General features: G+C 32.8%; 1 protein-coding gene across 2 annotated transcripts in view; it reads right to left on the minus strand.

Annotated features, from left to right (window-relative positions):
* LOC105297462 (protein NPAT) overlaps positions 1-17541 on the minus strand; it is a 52186-nt gene that overhangs the window by 6015 nt on the left and 28630 nt on the right. Inside the window, exons 5-15 of one of the 2 annotated variants that reach the window (XM_011368149.2) lie at positions 16749-16789; positions 16107-16331; positions 15116-15197; positions 14123-14210; positions 13483-13574; positions 13314-13401; positions 6847-6943; positions 6030-6158; positions 2164-3831; positions 674-786; positions 490-598 (exon numbers count right to left, since the gene is read on the minus strand). In XM_011368149.2, the coding sequence (XP_011366451.1) occupies positions 490-598; positions 674-786; positions 2164-3831; positions 6030-6158; positions 6847-6943; positions 13314-13401; positions 13483-13574; positions 14123-14210; positions 15116-15197; positions 16107-16331; positions 16749-16789 (2732 nt within the window). The remainder of the gene's footprint in view (positions 1-489; positions 599-673; positions 787-2163; positions 3832-6029; positions 6159-6846; positions 6944-13313; positions 13402-13482; positions 13575-14122; positions 14211-15115; positions 15198-16106; positions 16332-16748; positions 16790-17541) is intronic. The other variant, XM_011368150.2, reaches the window with a different exon arrangement.

The raw sequence follows: 17541 nt of genomic DNA on the forward strand, positions 1-17541 counted from the left end.
ATATAGTCTTTTGTTGACAAAATCTTTAATTTTGTAGTCAGCACTACCACATTTTTTACTTTGTAAATTATGTTTTTATTTTTTGAAAGCAATTCTTTTATCTCAGTATCATTAAGATATTCTCTTACATTTTCTTTTATTAACTGTTTTGCTTTTCACTTTTAGGTCTTTAACCATACTGGAGTTCACTTTTGTACATGGTATAAGAAAGGGATCTAATTTTTTTCCCTCTAATATGTATAACGGCCAAGAAATTTCATCCACTCTGATGTTACTTCCATCAGATATAAGTTACTATAAACACGTGGTCTCTTTCTAAACTCTATTTTGTTCCATTTATCTTTTTAATTGCTGCAAAAAACTTTAAGCAAAAAATGAACAATCACCCATTGGGAATGGTGTATGTATTCAAAAAGAAAATACTGTGGTGTTGCTACAAACAAATGAATATATAGACATAAAAATGACACAATGAACTTAGAAATGTACCTGTACAAGACTTATTTCTTAGTCCCTGAGTCTTCTGAGATTTTGGAGGTATGGAGAATTGAGGGATACTTCTATTGCATACAGGTGCTGCCAAAGGCATATGAAGGACCTATAAGAGAAGAGGCCATTAATTATACTATGTTTAAAAAGTATCATCACACTATTTTTAGTTCATAAATCTTACCGGCTGAGGAGCAGAAAATGTATTTCCATTCTGTCCAACCACAGACACAGGAATCATTCCTACCATTCCTTGGAGTACAGGCTGAACTGGAGAAGCAATTATGATAGCAGATCCTAAAATAAACCCAAAAACCAAAAACAAAAAAAACTCAAAATTAGATTTTCTCTGATAAACAAAAGACATCAACATAATTACTAATTTGAAATAGGCTATCTAAAATTTAATTCTTTTTCCTTTACAATCTACTCTCCTTTTAAAAATTTAGGACAAACAATAAAGCTAAAAAGTTAAAAGAAAAAGTAAATTTGAATATTAATGTAGTCTTAGGGCATTTAGTCAAGTATCATAAATAAGCATAAGACTCTATAGCCAGATCATATTACAGTTATGTCTTGATTCTTCTAGAAAGAATAGTGAAACTGATTAAAATTAGGGTCCCAACTGAATGGTAACAGCCCAAGACTTGTTCACAACCTCAACCTATTATCTCAATGGTACTGATCAAAAAGGGTCCAGATAAGTGAACAACTAGTCAAAACTGTGGGGGGAAATCTCAATACGTATATGGTCCTTAGAAGTCAACAATATAGTACGTGGCTATCATAATTTAGCTCTGCCCTGTAAATCAATCTTTCCCTCATACATTCCCTAACTACTTCTGTCAGGTTGATCTCACTTTCATGAACACCTACTTCACTCTCTCAAATACCTCCTTTTCCTTTTACTCCAAATGCTACTTTACTTCTCTAAGCTTCAGCTCAAGTTCCACATTCTCTATTAATTCTGATCCCTCCTTTATCTTAAACAGCATATGAAACAGATCCATCAGGCTTAATATTTCATTGCTATTATTTAATCAGATTTTATTGTATGTCTGTAATGTAAAAAGAGCAAGAAGCTTGGGAACCGATACATAAGAAAATGTAGATGCATGTGCCGTAAGCTCTATCTTCAAGGAACATACAATCAAAAATGACCAATATGACAGGCATGTCAATCACTAACTACACATAAAATGGCATGTAATAAATGCTGCAAGTACTACTATAAACAAAGAATTCTAGAGACAGTGATCAATTCTGGAACGTGGAAGGCAGTGAGAAATTACAGAGGATTTTATGGAGAGAGAAATTCAATAGATAATAGATTCTTTGAAAATTAAGACTATAATGGCTATTTAAAAAAAAAAATCTTCCATAACATTGGGTTTCAGTAGGTATACACCTATTTGATAGTCTTTATTTCTTTAGTACCTCAGTACATGGATTGAGAATTGTGAAAAAATACTAAAAAGTAAATCACCAAACTCCATAGCTTACCAGATTTTTAAAAAGTGTGACAGAATTAATTAAAGAGGAAGTATAATCACCAATTTCAGAATCTTTTCTAATACTACCTATGACTTATTACCACTTAGTCAATAACTCCATACACAATAGAAATCAGAGCCTATTCCAGGGAAATAAACTTTAATATGTTCTTAAAGTTACCTTGTGAAAAAGTGGGTGACACAGCTTGGTTGACAGCAAATACACTGTTTGACCTTGGTGGTGTCTGTAGTTGAGGTGGTGGAGGTTGGGCACTCAGAGGTGCAGAATTCCCAGGCAGCACCACAACATTAGATTGACTTACAGTTGTTCCTAAGGCTGATGGATCAGTTACACAGGTAGCTATCAGAATGTTATTTGAATTGCCAAAAGTTGTGCTTGTAGTTGGCATCAACTGTATGTACCCTCCATCCTTGGAAACACATGGTGTAACACTGGCTGAAAAAGCAATGCTCTCTTCATTCTGAGTGCTGTTTACTGCAGAGTCTTCGGGTTTAAGCACTAAAAGGCTCTGTTCCATTGAGGCTGAATCCCTTATTACTTCAGCAGATGAGATAGCACCTGCCATTTCTTCTGAAGATAGGCGTTTAACTATTTCTGCATTTTTGGCAGGTGATTTAGCAGATGACAAAATTATAGTTGGCAAATTTTCACCACTGATACTAGAAACAGCACTGTTAAGTTCTGTTTCTGAGGAAACAAATGGATCATCACTGATGATAATTTTGAGAGAGACAATATTCGATGCATCTATCTCTGTTGCGTTGTCGCTAGCAGGTTTATCACTAGTATTTTGGGACTTGGGGTGAGAATCTACCACTGAAGAACACACAGATTCTGGAGGAACAGAATGTCTATCTTCTATAAGATTACTTTCTGGAGGCATCAGTGCAACTTCCTCACAGTTATTCTCACCTAGAGAGAGAAAAATACTATTGCCATCTTCTTTTACGGAAGATGAGGGCTCTTGTAAATCCAAAGCAACTTTCTCAGATTTGGAGGGCTGCAGTTCATGGTGTGTATGATTTAACTCAACACATGATGCATCATTAGATGGTTCTTTAATTGAAGATATTGAATCTCCAAGACAAATTTCTACTTCTTGTTCAGATACATTTAAACCTGAAGTTTCAACAGACACAGGTAATATTTTACTTTGAAGTGAAGAATTATCTTGGCAATCTGAAAGTTGTGATACAACTGGTAATACATTATTAATTTCAATTCTACTCTGGTGAATTTCTCTAGAATCTGGTGACTTAGAACCATGGAAATTAGTTTTAAGTCTTCCTGTATCGTTAGAACTTTCACAAAATTGACTTTTTTTAGATGGTTTTCCAGTTAATGGTATATTTGAGGATAAAAGTTGAGAACTTTTCCCAGAAAGAATTAAGTTTTCATTGTTAGTTTCACCATCAAGGGAAACAAATGAAGTTATTGGTATATCAGACTGATCAGGCTGTAACTGAGATTCATTTGGTACATTTGGAGACAAGGAATTCTTTTCAACTTCCACAGCCATTTCGGTTTCAGTGGACATCTGACTGGTATATAATTCAGGACACTGCTGATTACATTCGGCATCAGAATGTACTCTTTGGTTAAAGTCATTTAAATTAGGCACAGATTCAAAGGTAATATCAAGGTTACTCTTCTGTTCAGTAGGAATAATTGTTTTGAAGGCCTTTTTCTGGATGCTAGAGCCTGTCTGGGAAAAATGTTCCTGGGCTTCTTGTCTAAGCTCATCATGGTTGCTGACGTTCTTCAAAGCATTTGATGTGTCTTCATTTTGATAAGATGTACAAAATGAGGGTTGACCAGATTGATCATCTGCAAAATATCAGGATGGTAGAAAGATATGGTGAGTATGTACAGCTTCTGAGGTATTATTATTTCTACCATGAGACCTATTTTGCTAATGCATTAACTAATCATTGACATACTAGTAAGCAGAAGCCTGATAAACTTTATCTTCCATTTTCTGAGTATCAAAACACTTAAAGGTACTTTTTTTTATTACTGATATCTTTTTAAATAAGTGCCAAATTGTTTTTTTAAGCCTCTTGGAAAACAGATGGCACAATGAAGGAAAAAGTATATAGTTTTAAGAACATCTAATATTTACCAGTTTGTTAAAAAAACTGGCTTTAATATGCAGTTTTTTCCAAAACACTTGACTTTTCAACTTGTACCATTTCTACTGAACTTACTTTATCTGATACATTCTTAAAAGTGAAATGGGGTCAAGTACACTTTGCATGATCAATATTTGATATTATTGTATACTGTTTAACATTTAACACATTTACTGAAGATCAACTATATGATTGGTACTGGAATTTAAAGATGAATGACCTTGGAGAAATCAGTCTAGTAAGGGAAGCGGGTATAGAACAGAAAGTCAAAATAAAACACGGTAAAAACTATAAAAATAGAGAAACAAAAGGCACCTCTTTCTGCCTGGGGAAATGAGAAAGTGATATAAAAGAGAAGATCTTGAAAAATAAAAGAACTGTAACAGCTGGAGTAAGAAGGACATTTCAGAAAATAACAGCACTGAAACACTGTGTCATACAGCATTCACAGTTTAGGACAGAAAACAGTAACAATTAACAATATGAAAAAATGTAGACTCCAGAAAATGTTTATCAACTATCACATAATTCTGTTAAAGTGATATCGGTAAAACAATATTGGGTATAGAGCACGTCTGAAGTAGTGGAAATTACATCCACGTCAAATAAATTGAGTTGGAGTCAGTTTCACTCAAGTGGGAAGACCTTCGGAGAAAGAGCATTTCAAGTTTCATTTTGTGCAGGGTAGAGCTTAACTGAAGCACAATCTTCCACACGTAATACATAGTGAGAAAGACACACCCTACCATAATTCAGCCTAAGAAGAAATGGGAGGATTGGGCTTGGGTGTAGGCAGGCACAAGACTCAAAATAAAAATGTAGTCTGAGTTACTCCAAAACCAGTTTCTGTAAGACATTATGTGAAACTTGGAAGCCATATCGTTTTTAGGAGGCTTAAGAGGATAGTGACATTTAAGATGGCCATAAAAGATTACTTTGGCATAGCTCATGTTGACAGAAATAGATAGAGGTGGCACTCTAACGAGGCATAAGGTCTAGCAAGAAGTGTAAGATGCCAGCATAATGTGAGAGAAGCCATAGTAGTTATCTCTGAGGAACAGGGATGGAGAAAAAATTTATTGGGAGGGGATATGAATAGAGGTTTTGGTGGTGCTGGAGGTGTTCTATTTTTTTGACTTGAGAGATGGTTACATGGTGTTTGATGGATTTTAATTCAATAAGCTATATGTATATATATATACACACACACACACATATACACATTTTATTGTATACTCTGTACACGTGTTATATTTGACGAAAGTAAAATTTGAAGAAAATTGGCAAATATTTAAAAGATCTAAGATGGACATATTTACTGCTTTCCCTCATTCAAAAAGTTATTGTGGGGCAATTATATGCCATATTGGTATTCCATGGGAGGCAGAAATATAAAGAACTGACTATAGACACATGGGAATGTTACCTAAAACCTTAGAAAATCCGTAATTCAAGACTATCACATACAATTTCCTCTAAATAAGTGGGATATAGATACTAAGCAGTCAGCTAAACTTGCTTACTAGGCTGAATGATTAATACTATACACCAACCTTACATATTAAGGATTTGAATTTGTGGCTCAAAAAATTGTTACATGTTATAGACTTTTGTTGAATTGGTCAACACTATTAATACTGAATTGTGCAGGTCGATAATCTATTGGATCATGAAAGGGTAAGTATTAAAAATTCACCTTTTAATCAAAGCACTAACGGCTGGGGAGTAATTTTCTTTTTATTTCTTCCTAGTGAAGAGAGAAAACTAGAAAGACAAAAACGACCTATGTGGCAATTTGAACAACTTCCAAATTAAACAGTACTTTTTGCCTTTGAAATTTTGAGACTGACATTAGGATTTGGATTGATGATATTAACAAAGTCAAATTCTTACCAGATTCTTCTGTTTTAAAAGAACCTTTAACTGCTAGATTAGTTTCATCTGCTAAGACTACATTGGGATTGGTTTCCATATGCTGACTGGAAATGCCTTGTGATATATTTTTATTATTCTTTGTTTTACCTGTTAAAAAGGGAACAGGGAAACAATTGGTTAAATGACCAAAATAAAAATAAGCATCAATTAATGCAGCTTGACAGTGGTCAAGCAAATGTTAAACTTTGGTTTTACTTATGGATTTTGGATGTTTTTAATATGTTGCCTTATATATATCTTTGAGAAGTACAAAGATTTTTCCATCAGACTTGTAGTTCTTAAATTTCAGCCTATTATCAGAATCACCTGGGGGGGGGAGGAGGGGTCCAATAATTTGCATTTTTAACACGTTCTCGGATAACACTGATACTGCTGGTTGGGGGACTACACTTTGAGAATTACACTGCACTAGGCTGTAAGATTGAGGGAAGTGGCCAATTTTTTAAATTCCTTTTGTATTATCCAATTGTGTTTAATATAATGTATGTATAGTAGTAGACTTCAACACATTTGTGCTGACTGGCAAAAATGCCCACAAAAACAAATCACAAAACTGTTCTCCATTTTTACTGCTAGCTAAAGTTTTTTTAACAAAGAACAGAACAACAACAAAAAAAAAAACAACAAAAACCCCTTTCATATCCATATAATGTTTAATAAAAATAGGAACTTTTTTCAGAAGCTCTGGGGAATGTTGCTTCACTCTGGTTAAGTTTCCAAAGAAACCAGAGAAATGTTTTTCTTCTAACTGCCTTGAAAGAAATGGTCTTCTTACCATAGTCAAAGAGATCAAAGAGTGCCTGAAATGCTGGATCTGATTCTGTCTGTTCCAATATATCCTGTATAGCTTCTTCAGACATGTGAATTTCATTCTTAAAAAAAAAATACAAAACCCTCATTAATATGTTTAATACCAGCTATATTCCAAAACATTGAAATAACATGAACACGCAAACTACATATGTGTATAAATACAAAATAAAATTATGCTTCTTTACATAACACATAGGACTGTGTAAGTTTTAAGTGTACAGCATAATGACTTCACCTACGTGTATTGTAAAATGATTACCACAGTAAGTTTAGTTAACATCCATCAACTCATACAGATTAAAAACTTTTTTTTTTTCTTATGAGACCTCTTAGGATCTACTTTCTTAACAACTTTCAAATATACCATACAGCAGTGCTAACTACAGCCATCATGTTCCCAGGACTTATTTATAACTGGAAATGTGTACCTTTTGACCACCTTCCTCCAATTCCCCCATTTCCCCACCCTTTGCCTCTGATAACCACAAATCTAATCTCTTTTTCTATGAGTTTGGTTTTATAATGCTAATATGTTTCTTTCACATTAGCTATTGTACACTGCTTACTAGGTCTTCCGATATAAATCAATCTCACCCCTTTTATCTTTCTGCTTTGGTCTTTATATTAAATATTTTCTTCAAATGTTGGACGATCCTTTCATGTCTGTTCATATTTAAAAGTAGCATGCTCAAAGTTACCTGAAAACTTTGTGCTAATGGGAGCTTGTCAACTACAATCTAAGGTGTAGAATAATCTTATAGAACCATCTGTATTTTTAGTTTTTTCTCTCAAGTTAAGATTTCTTGCGAGGAGAGTAGGATTGACAACAGTATTTCTGAGGGAAACTGTGGAATGGAGAGAAGATATGGAATTTAACTACTTTCTAAATTTTGCAACCTGTTTATTGAAGTCCTATCTTTACCTTTATTTTCAAAAGTACTGGTGCCGAGCCTTTTGGGATTTGTGTTATAAAGCGGCTTTTACCTAAGCTTTGCTTTTACTGCTAAATCAGGTACCACTTGTTCCTCTTCTTTGTCTTTGTGGGTTAATACTTTTTAAAAATTCTCTATATTGTCTTTTTAGTATTAGAGTACAAAACTAAATTTTTAATCCACTGTTTTAAAAAGAAGGAATCCTTTTGTAACAGACATTTTTGTTTGCATAACTATGCCATAATTTAACTAATTCCCACTTTTGGACATTTGAATTTTTCTAATTTTCAGTTACGGTAAATAATACAATGAAAACCTTTATCTAGGCCTCTGTTCATTTCTTGGGATAAATTCTTCAGTAGAATTACTATGTCCAAAGATATATAGATTAAAAATTTTGAAAACTACTGCCAAGCGGCCTTCCAGAGAAGTTGTATAAGGATGCCTGTTCTGTTTTGTGTGTAACATGCTCTTACACAACATATAGTATCAATTTTTAAGCATTATCAGTCTAAGAAATAAAAGTAATCTGATGACTTAATTTGTATTTATTATTGAATTGAATGTATGTCCATGTTTACTGGATATCTGAACTTTTTGGAGACCAATATAATTTAAATAAAATGATACTGAACACACTTTAAAATAATTCATTCAAAGCTGGTATGCAACCATGTAGTAAAAGTATCCCCTACCCATGAGCAGTCAGCAGAAGTGCTGAGATTTCTCACACTTACAAGCTATTAGGGTAAAACACCACCACCGCTGCCATGTTTCCTGTAAAAGTCATTGCAAACAGAGTAGATTGATAATTCTTATACTGGAGATGGAGTAGTATGCCAGAAGAATGTGTAAAGTAACTGGATAAAAATGATGTATTTTTCAACTGCACTAATTTTACATGAAGACTTAAGATATTTTTTAAAACATATTTTAAAAAATAAAACAAACAAGCACAGATTATAGAATAAAAAGCAAAACTGACAGAATATTTTCAGTTAAAATATTAGATTTCAAAGAAGTTTCAGTACTCCAGCTAAGGGTGTTCATTTACTCTTCCTTTATAGAGATGTTAAATTTTCAATTTCAGTTATCTACAAATCATTCTGCAATGCTGTATTCTTCAATTTTCATGAAGCATAACTTTTGAATCCTATGTGAAAGGAAATTCATGTGGGCAAGAGGTAAAGTGGAACTCTTGTAAAGTGATAAAAATTTGGATTTTTAAATGATTTTAAAATTCATAAAATGAAAAAAATTACTTGAAGTTAAAGAACCAGTTAACTTGGATTACAAGGATACACAGAGAATATCAATAATTTTTGGCAAAATGTGGTTTAGAAAAAATCAGGAGTTTGTTCAATATCTCTTTATCCATGAACTTGGAAATTTACAGTTCTCTAAATGTCAAATCAATGATCTAATGTTACTTGAACTATGAAATGGTACACCATACCCTCTTGGTTACTGGTGAAGAAACACATTTTTCTAGTAAATCTCTTTTTTTCTAAACTTTAAAAATGAGAAGGAAAAGAATCCTGAAATACACATTTCAGAGGTACTTAAAAATGAACCCTGTAAGTTTTCTTTAAAATCAAGGTATAATTTATATACAATAAAATGCATAGATCTTAAGTCTATATATAGTTCAATGACCTTTGACAACTGTAAGGACTGTGTAACCATCACCCTCAAACAAAATTAAAATGTCAAACATTTCCATCATCCATGAAATTCATACACCCACACAAACCATTCCCCTTTGTAGAGAACTGCTCCTCCTAGCAAATCACTCCCCTTACTCTCACTCAGGCAAAATTTCTGATTTCTATCAGCATAAATTAGTGTTGCCTGTTTTAGAACTTTATATTAATGGAACCATACAATATGCATTATTTTATGTCTACTGTCTTTGATCAACTTACCCTTAAGATTCATGAACTTGGATCAGTAGTTCATTCTACATGTATCAGTAGTTCGTTCTTTTTTATTGTTCAGTAGTATTCTATTTTATGACCGTATCAAAATTTTATTTTTTTTTTGTTGATGGACATGTGGTTTGTTTTCAGAGTTTGTCTATTATTAATTAAGCTGCTATGAATATTCTTGTATAAATCTTTTTGTGAATATGTGTGAACATATTTCTTTGGGGTAAAATCTTAGTAGTAATTGCCAGGTCATAAGATAGGTGTATAAGTATATATATAACTTTCTAAGAAACTATCAGTTTTCCAAACTGGCTGTATTATTTTACACCCTCTGCCAGCAACTTTTCAGAGTTCTAGTTGTTTCACATCCTTGCCAACATTCAGTGGTATCAGATTTTTTTTATTTTAGCCATTCTAGTGAGTGTGAAATGGCATCTTGTACTCTTAACTTTCGTGTCCTAAATGACAAATAATGTTGAGTACCTTTTCATAGGCTTATTGGCCATTCCTTTGTCTGCTCTAGTTTTTCACCCATTTTTAAAAAATAAGGATGGCTTATCTTTTTATTATTGATTTGTGGGAGTTCTTTATATACTTTGGATATATGTTCTTTGCTAGATAGATTATGAATATTTTCTCTAAGTTGATGGTTTGACTTTTAATTTTCTTTAATGTTATGTGAACATAATAGTGCGACACTTAAATGAACCTAGATGATACAGCCTACTACAAACGTAGGCTATATGATATAGCCTATCGCTCCTAGAATACAAACCTATATATCATATGATGCTTTTAACTAGCAGATATTTTTAAAATTCCTACTTTACATGCATAACTGGCTGTTCACTGCTTAATGAAGTTGATGCATATACTACTCAGTTGGGTACTGTGTCTTGCTGTTCTTTTAAAAAATTATTTAAATTTGAATTTTTAACTTTTCCCAAATACTATATAATATTATGAACCAAGAACAGAGGGTGGTATCTTCACTTTCATATAATCTCTTACAGTATCTAATAGAGCACCTTGATTATACTAACCACCTGATTTCTAATGTTGTAGATAAAATAAAGGCAAAGAGTCTGAGACTATAAAAATTAAAACAGCCAATGTGTATCTGTTAAACATTAAGATAGAAGAGGCTTTTTAAAGCAGTACTGGTAAATAATTTAAAGATTGCTTTAAAAAGCTTATCATATTTTGTTAAACTTACCAAACTTCAGTGTGGGAAAATATAGCAAAAATTTTTTAAAAGTATTCTGAAGGAATTGACGAAAGAAAAAAATTCAGTGCTTTCGCCCAGAATTCATCATCTTAAAGAAAACTTGCTATAATAAATACATTTTGTGGGCATGGCAACAAAAATGATTATACTGCCTATAGTACAAGTAAAAGGACATGTTACAGTCACAATCTCAGCTGCTCTTCGAAAAGGATATTTGCACATGGACGAATCTTAAAACATAAAGTTTTCCTTTACCCGTTTGCACTCTCTCACCTTCACTTTCACTGAATAGCAACAGTGATGATATCCCCTATCTTCCTTCTCTCAGCTGTAAATCTTACACGACTACTCATTTAGCTAGTAACTTTTCTTTTTCAAACTGTCTTGTTCATTTTATTTTATTAAATATTACTAGGACTCATAGATCTTTAACATATTACTTCATTGTTTCTTTACATTTTTAGTTTGTAGCAGTGTAGAGGAAATAAATTATATATACACTGTACAGTACTGCTGCTTATTGCACTCAAATATACCCACTAAAGAAACTTTTAGTATTAAATATTTAGAAATCTATGACTGATTGTTGTATAGATATAAGTATTATACTAATATCTAAGAGTTGGTTAGAGTTATTAGATGGGTTAGAAACGTCTTATTACTTTTAACATTTAAGTAATGCAATTTTAATATACATAAATCAAACCATCATGCTATATGCCTTAAACTTACTCAGTGATGTATTTCAATTATTTCTCAATAAAACTGGGAAAAAAAATAAATCCAGTCATGTGTCGCTTAACAACGGGTTATGTTCTGAGAAATGCATCGGTTGTCAATTTTGTTATGTGAACATAATAGTGCGGCACTTAAATGAACCTAGATAATACAGCCTACTACATACGTAGGCTATATGGTATAGCCTATTGCTCCTAGAACACAAACCTATATATCATATTACTGTAAAGAATACTGTAGGCGATTTTAACACAATGATATTTGTAAATCTAAACATAGAAAAGGTACTGGAAAAATATGGTCTAAAAGATAAAAAAGGGTTTACCTGTATATAGCACCCAGCATAAATGGGACTTTCAAGAACTGGAAGTTGTTCTAGGTGAATCAGTGAGTGAGTGGTGAGTGAATATGAAGGGTGAGAACATTATTGCACTCTACTGTAGACTATAAAAATACTGTCCTATAAGCCCTGCCCTTGCTTCCTTCTGACAGGGTCAGAAATAGAACATCGAAGCTGTCAATGCTGCTCCATGAATAAGGATGTGGGCTAGACTGATTGAAAATATGAAGTAGAAACTGGCTGGATAAGGCACAGACCACCATAATAGCGATTGTCAGGAAGGAGGGAAAGCTGGCCTAAGGATCAGTAGGAATACGAATCAAGATGGAGAGTTAAAAAAACATATAGGGGATTGTCAAGGTAATGTGGTTTTGGCTATTGCATGTTGGACCAGTGGTCAGATTAAGGAACTTTGTGGTATTTATAAAAAAAAAGTGGGTGTAGAACTGAGAGGACTCAGTATTTTGACTTTGGAAATTTGTTTTTGGTTCCATTGACCCTACCTGCCGCAAAGAGCTCTCTGGCATTGAATTGATAGAAGCAATAAAACTTATCTATGCTTTCTATCATTTCAACCTGAAAATATTTCCAAAATATAGGACAGGCTGGCTCCACACTACCACAGAAAACTTTTACTAAAGTGACATTTAATATTATTAAGGCAGCGTCTGTGGACCTGTTTTTGTACGGCATCTTAGGTTTTCTGCAAAAAATTTACAGCAATGTATTTCGAAGACCATCAAGCTAGATCTAGGAGGGCCATAGCCTCCTTTGAATATGTAGTGCTGGGGACAGGCTCCTCTGTGTTGAACCAAGTCACTGGTAGACTTACTGGAAGGTAACTGCACTCAAAACTGAGTTGCTGTGAATGAGAGGGAATCTATTACCAAGGCCCACAGATATGGCTCCTGTCAAAAAAAAAAAAAAAATCCTCCTGAACCACATATCCTTCTATTTCTTACAGAAAATTCAGCTCTATCAATAGTTATATGGGACCACATTTGTATATGTGGTCCATTGTTCACTGAAACACCGTTATGTGGTACCTGACTGAAATGAAATTTTGACTGATTATTTGAAAATTCACTAACACATTTTTTTAAGCAATGGATTACATTCAGATAATAAAGGACATCTATATCTTACATTATTATTTTAAATAATTTTATAAGTTATCTAATTTGTTGGCAATGGTTTTGGAATGAAAGCAAAATACCATCAGTTTTAACTATATATACTACACATAGATACCTTTACCCATACCTGAAGTCCCAGGAGTTCATCAATTGAAGTCTCTGGTTCAGTAGGGTTGTTATCTGTTTGCTTAGGTGCTTGAGCAATATTGTTGTCGCTATGATACAGAAAAGAAAAAATTTAACACAGTTCTCAATTAGGCAAACACAATTAGGCATTTTGAACACACACAGCTTACCTAGTCAAAAATTTATTAATGTTTTCTGCAAGCTTTTCTTGAAGAGATTTGTTGCTTAGTATTTTTTCTCGTGCATTTTCAATAACCATTTGCTGGAAAAGAAAGTCAATTATTAGCAAAACCATAGATAAAATATTATGTCATTTATATAAAAGAACCAATTAATGGAAGCTAGATAGTTTTAATAAATCTAGGTGAAAACTCAGTTTATGGAGGCTTCTTCCATATTAACATCTAAATACTACACTTTACAATTTATAAGTGTTTTCACAGATCCTTCGCCAATTCTTTCTTCACTGATTACAGAAGACAATTCTAAACTCTTTAGCTTTTCACACAAGGTTTGTAATAATCTGACTCCAGTAAAATGCCCTATTACATTACATAATCCAACAACAACAATGTATTTAGTGTTTCCTAAATATACTGCTGTTTCTTACTGGGTGCATTTGACATGCTATCTATTCTGAATGAACTGTCTCCTACTGTTAAACTTCGCCACCTTCTATCCCAAGGCAATTCCACTGCACAGTCTTATATAAAATATTGTATTATATATGCACAAATAATATACACACTTGTGTATATATCAATATTTTAAAACTCAGTAACATATCACCGCAAAGTGTGGAAAACTTACTTTTTCTACTGCGAATGCATTTGGATCCTGGAAATTCCGTATCGTTGATTGAGGCCCAGACAAAGTGATACTTTTCCTTTGAGATTCACTGAAATACATTTTAAAAGCTTATCTTTTAACTGGTATGATTAACAGAGTCAATGATAATTGTATATACAGGCATAAATCTTAAGATCATGGTAGAACAGATATTTTCTTGATTTGTGGTAAGAACGAAGGGCAGTAAAGTAGAAAAGCATTACTAGATTTGAATTAAGAAGAAACAAATTTAGCACCTATTAGCTATGTGGTCTGTAGCAAGGCAAGCTATAGCTAACCCTCTGACCAACTTTATTATTGGGTTTATGAAAAAACTGAATGAAATAAACTATATGTAAAGATGTTATAAAAAGGTCAAGGTTCCCATAAATCTTAGATATTATTACAGTTGTTTTACTTTTTATGTGTTTAAGTGAGAAAGACTGTCATCGTAAAGGAGACTGAGGTTAGCCTTGAATGAGAAAACGAACAGTAAAAATTCCAACAAAAAAACCTTTGGCATGGCAGTTGAGAAATCAGGGAAAAAACTCTAAAATATTTTAAATTAATATCCCTCTTTCTTGAAATATCCTTCAAACAAACATGCGCTAAGTAGGACAGAAAGAACTTTTCTCAGACTGTCTTGAAAATCACTATCAATTAATTTAGGACTTTAAATATATGTTTGTAGACATGCTGACATGCCAGCATTACTTGTATTTATTTAGGAAACATTTATTTCAAAAAACCTGAGATAATTTTAAGATATACCTTTCTGTATTGCAAGAGAAAAACGTATTTCCAATGAAACAGTGATATGCCATTGATTATAAGATGCAACCCAATTTCAGGGAGATTTCAATGTGAAACCCAAGAATTTAACCCAATCTTGTTATTTTATTTACAATGTAAATATCCTGGCATAAATCTTTTTTTTAAAGTTATTGGAAACTCGTCCTTTTAAAAAGCATTTACCTTTTGCGTCTACCAGGAGACATTAAACTGGCATGAGTTTTCTTCTCCTGAGGACCAGGAATGATATTTAAAGCCTCTCCCGCTGTATTTCAAAAGAACAAAGCAGTAAGTCAAGGAAACTGAATAGTATTCTAAACATGAATTAATGGCACACGTAGCATTGCAAAATTTTATATTAAATTCAGTTAGTATACAGTGAGTGACCACTATGAAAAAGGTAATGTAGAAAATATTAAGATATTAAGATATAGCACCTATCACTTAAGATTTTGCAATACAACCTAAAGTACGGTATAGTCTCAACAAAACATAACCTGGCAGAATAGAATTATAAGATGTATAAACTAAGTGTGGTATAAAAGAGGTTGGAGAAAAGATGGAAATGAAGAATGTAATAGATGGCAATAAATTTTAGCTGCACAGAAGAGAAAGAAGACTGGTCTAGAAACAGAGCTGGCACCTCAATTCTAATCCCACCTATATTATGAACTAGCTTTTTGCCCTTTAGTATCATGTGTTTACAAAAGTTTTGAGTATGCAACAAGCAAGATGTACCTAGATGATTTTTAAGTTTATTCCTAGCTTTAAGATTCAGCAAGGAGTATGAAAGATTTTCAACAGGTAGAGATAGAGGTGAACTAGAAAACATTCCTCATACCAGGAGAACAGACTAACATGAACAAAAATAAGGTTGCAAATTAGAAAGTGTATTCCTTTTAAAATCAAACATGACAGGGTTCTTTCTGTTAATGTAGAAAACTGCGAGTTAGAAAAGAGTTCAAGGCTGGACTTCAGTTAGAGCAGAAATAAGAATCCTAGATTAAAATGTCTCATAGATTTAATAATATGCCTATTTCATGGTAAATGTACCTAAAGTCTATTTCTCGTCTTCTTTTTTGCTATAATTTTATGAGTATAAAGACATTAGTATATCATCTCATTCATACAATTTGGTTAAAAACAAAATTTATGAGAGTTAATTTCAACTTACTGGTCACAGTGTCTTGTGACTGTGAATGATTAACCACTACAAAATTCGACCTCAAAGGAACTGAAGTTTGGCTAGTTGGCCGAATAACTTGTGTAGCTGTCAAAGGAGCAGTAGTAAATTGTCCTGAAAGATACGGTAAAGTCAGCAACTCTGAACTGACGGGAGCTCCTTGAGATGCAAGCCTTCTCTGCCGTTTGATTTCTGCAATTCCACTTCTTGTTCGAGCTGAAACACATGAGCATTTAAAAAATTAACGCAATGTCAGAGTAGTTTGAGAATTTAAAGAAGTCTACATGGTATATATCCTACTATTTAACATGTTAGACCTATAGATTGAAAAATAGCCCTTAAAAATAACAAGTTTATATAATGTCATAAGAAACAAGCTAAAATGAGTACACTAAAACTTTATAAATCTAAGAGTACATTTCTTTTATAATAATTCATACTGATAACACCTCAAACTTAGAGAATATTTAAAATGTACTTTTTTACAATAAATGAAAATATTATTTCCTAAAATAACTCTACTTAGAAAAATAATAGTTTAAACAAATTAACACATGTAGTGTTAATTAAAATGTTCTTCTGACAGTCTGAGTTTGAAGTAATCCTGGACATTATTTAAAGCTGAATACCAACCTCTCTGATTGGCAGCAAACCCTGGGGAACTTTGCATGCTCCTAACAAACAAAACAAAGTAGGTAGACATTAAAAAAACTTCTGTTGCCAAGACACACTCTTCTTAAGCTGCAGTCAGACCTGAAGTAAATTATGAGTTAAAAGACAATAAATGTCTCTCAGACAAAAAAGACAAGCGTATTTTTTTTTTTTTGAGGAGATGGGTAATCAAATCTTATTTAATAGAAAAATAGGGGCATGTAAACACATTCACACACGAATAATTTTACCAAGTTTGTACCTAATGCAGTATGCATTAGAGAGCCTTGACATACCATTAAGTATACAATTTGTCTTGACTTTAAAAACTCAATATATGTAAGAAAGCTATATATATAAAATTTTATAATTATCAATTATCTCTTATAACTATAGAGATGCCTTTTCCCAGAAATTCAGATTTCACATCTGACTCCATACATACTTTAGAATCCCAAAGTTGATTTCAAAGGACATCTTGCTTTTATCAAATTTATGACTATTAAATTATTTCATTCAACCTCTAAAGAAGGAGCAAAGCAAGCATATAAGAAAATTCACTACAAGCTGATTCTCCTTTTACTATGAATTGGAGTTACCCATGTTTTTGGTAAACAATCAAAGACACTGTACCATTGTCCTAGGAAATCTGTCAAACGTCTACCAACAAGAGCCAAAAAACTTACTAAATCAAATAAGCATTTTTAATAACACACAAACCAACCTTGGAGAATACCTGGCTAAGAGCCTTCTCTTTTTACATAACACTTTATCA

The sequence above is a fragment of the Pteropus vampyrus genome, unplaced genomic scaffold, assembly GCF_000151845.1.
Source record: "Pteropus vampyrus isolate Shadow unplaced genomic scaffold, Pvam_2.0 Scaffold139, whole genome shotgun sequence".
Classification (NCBI taxonomy): domain Eukaryota; kingdom Metazoa; phylum Chordata; class Mammalia; order Chiroptera; family Pteropodidae; genus Pteropus; species Pteropus vampyrus.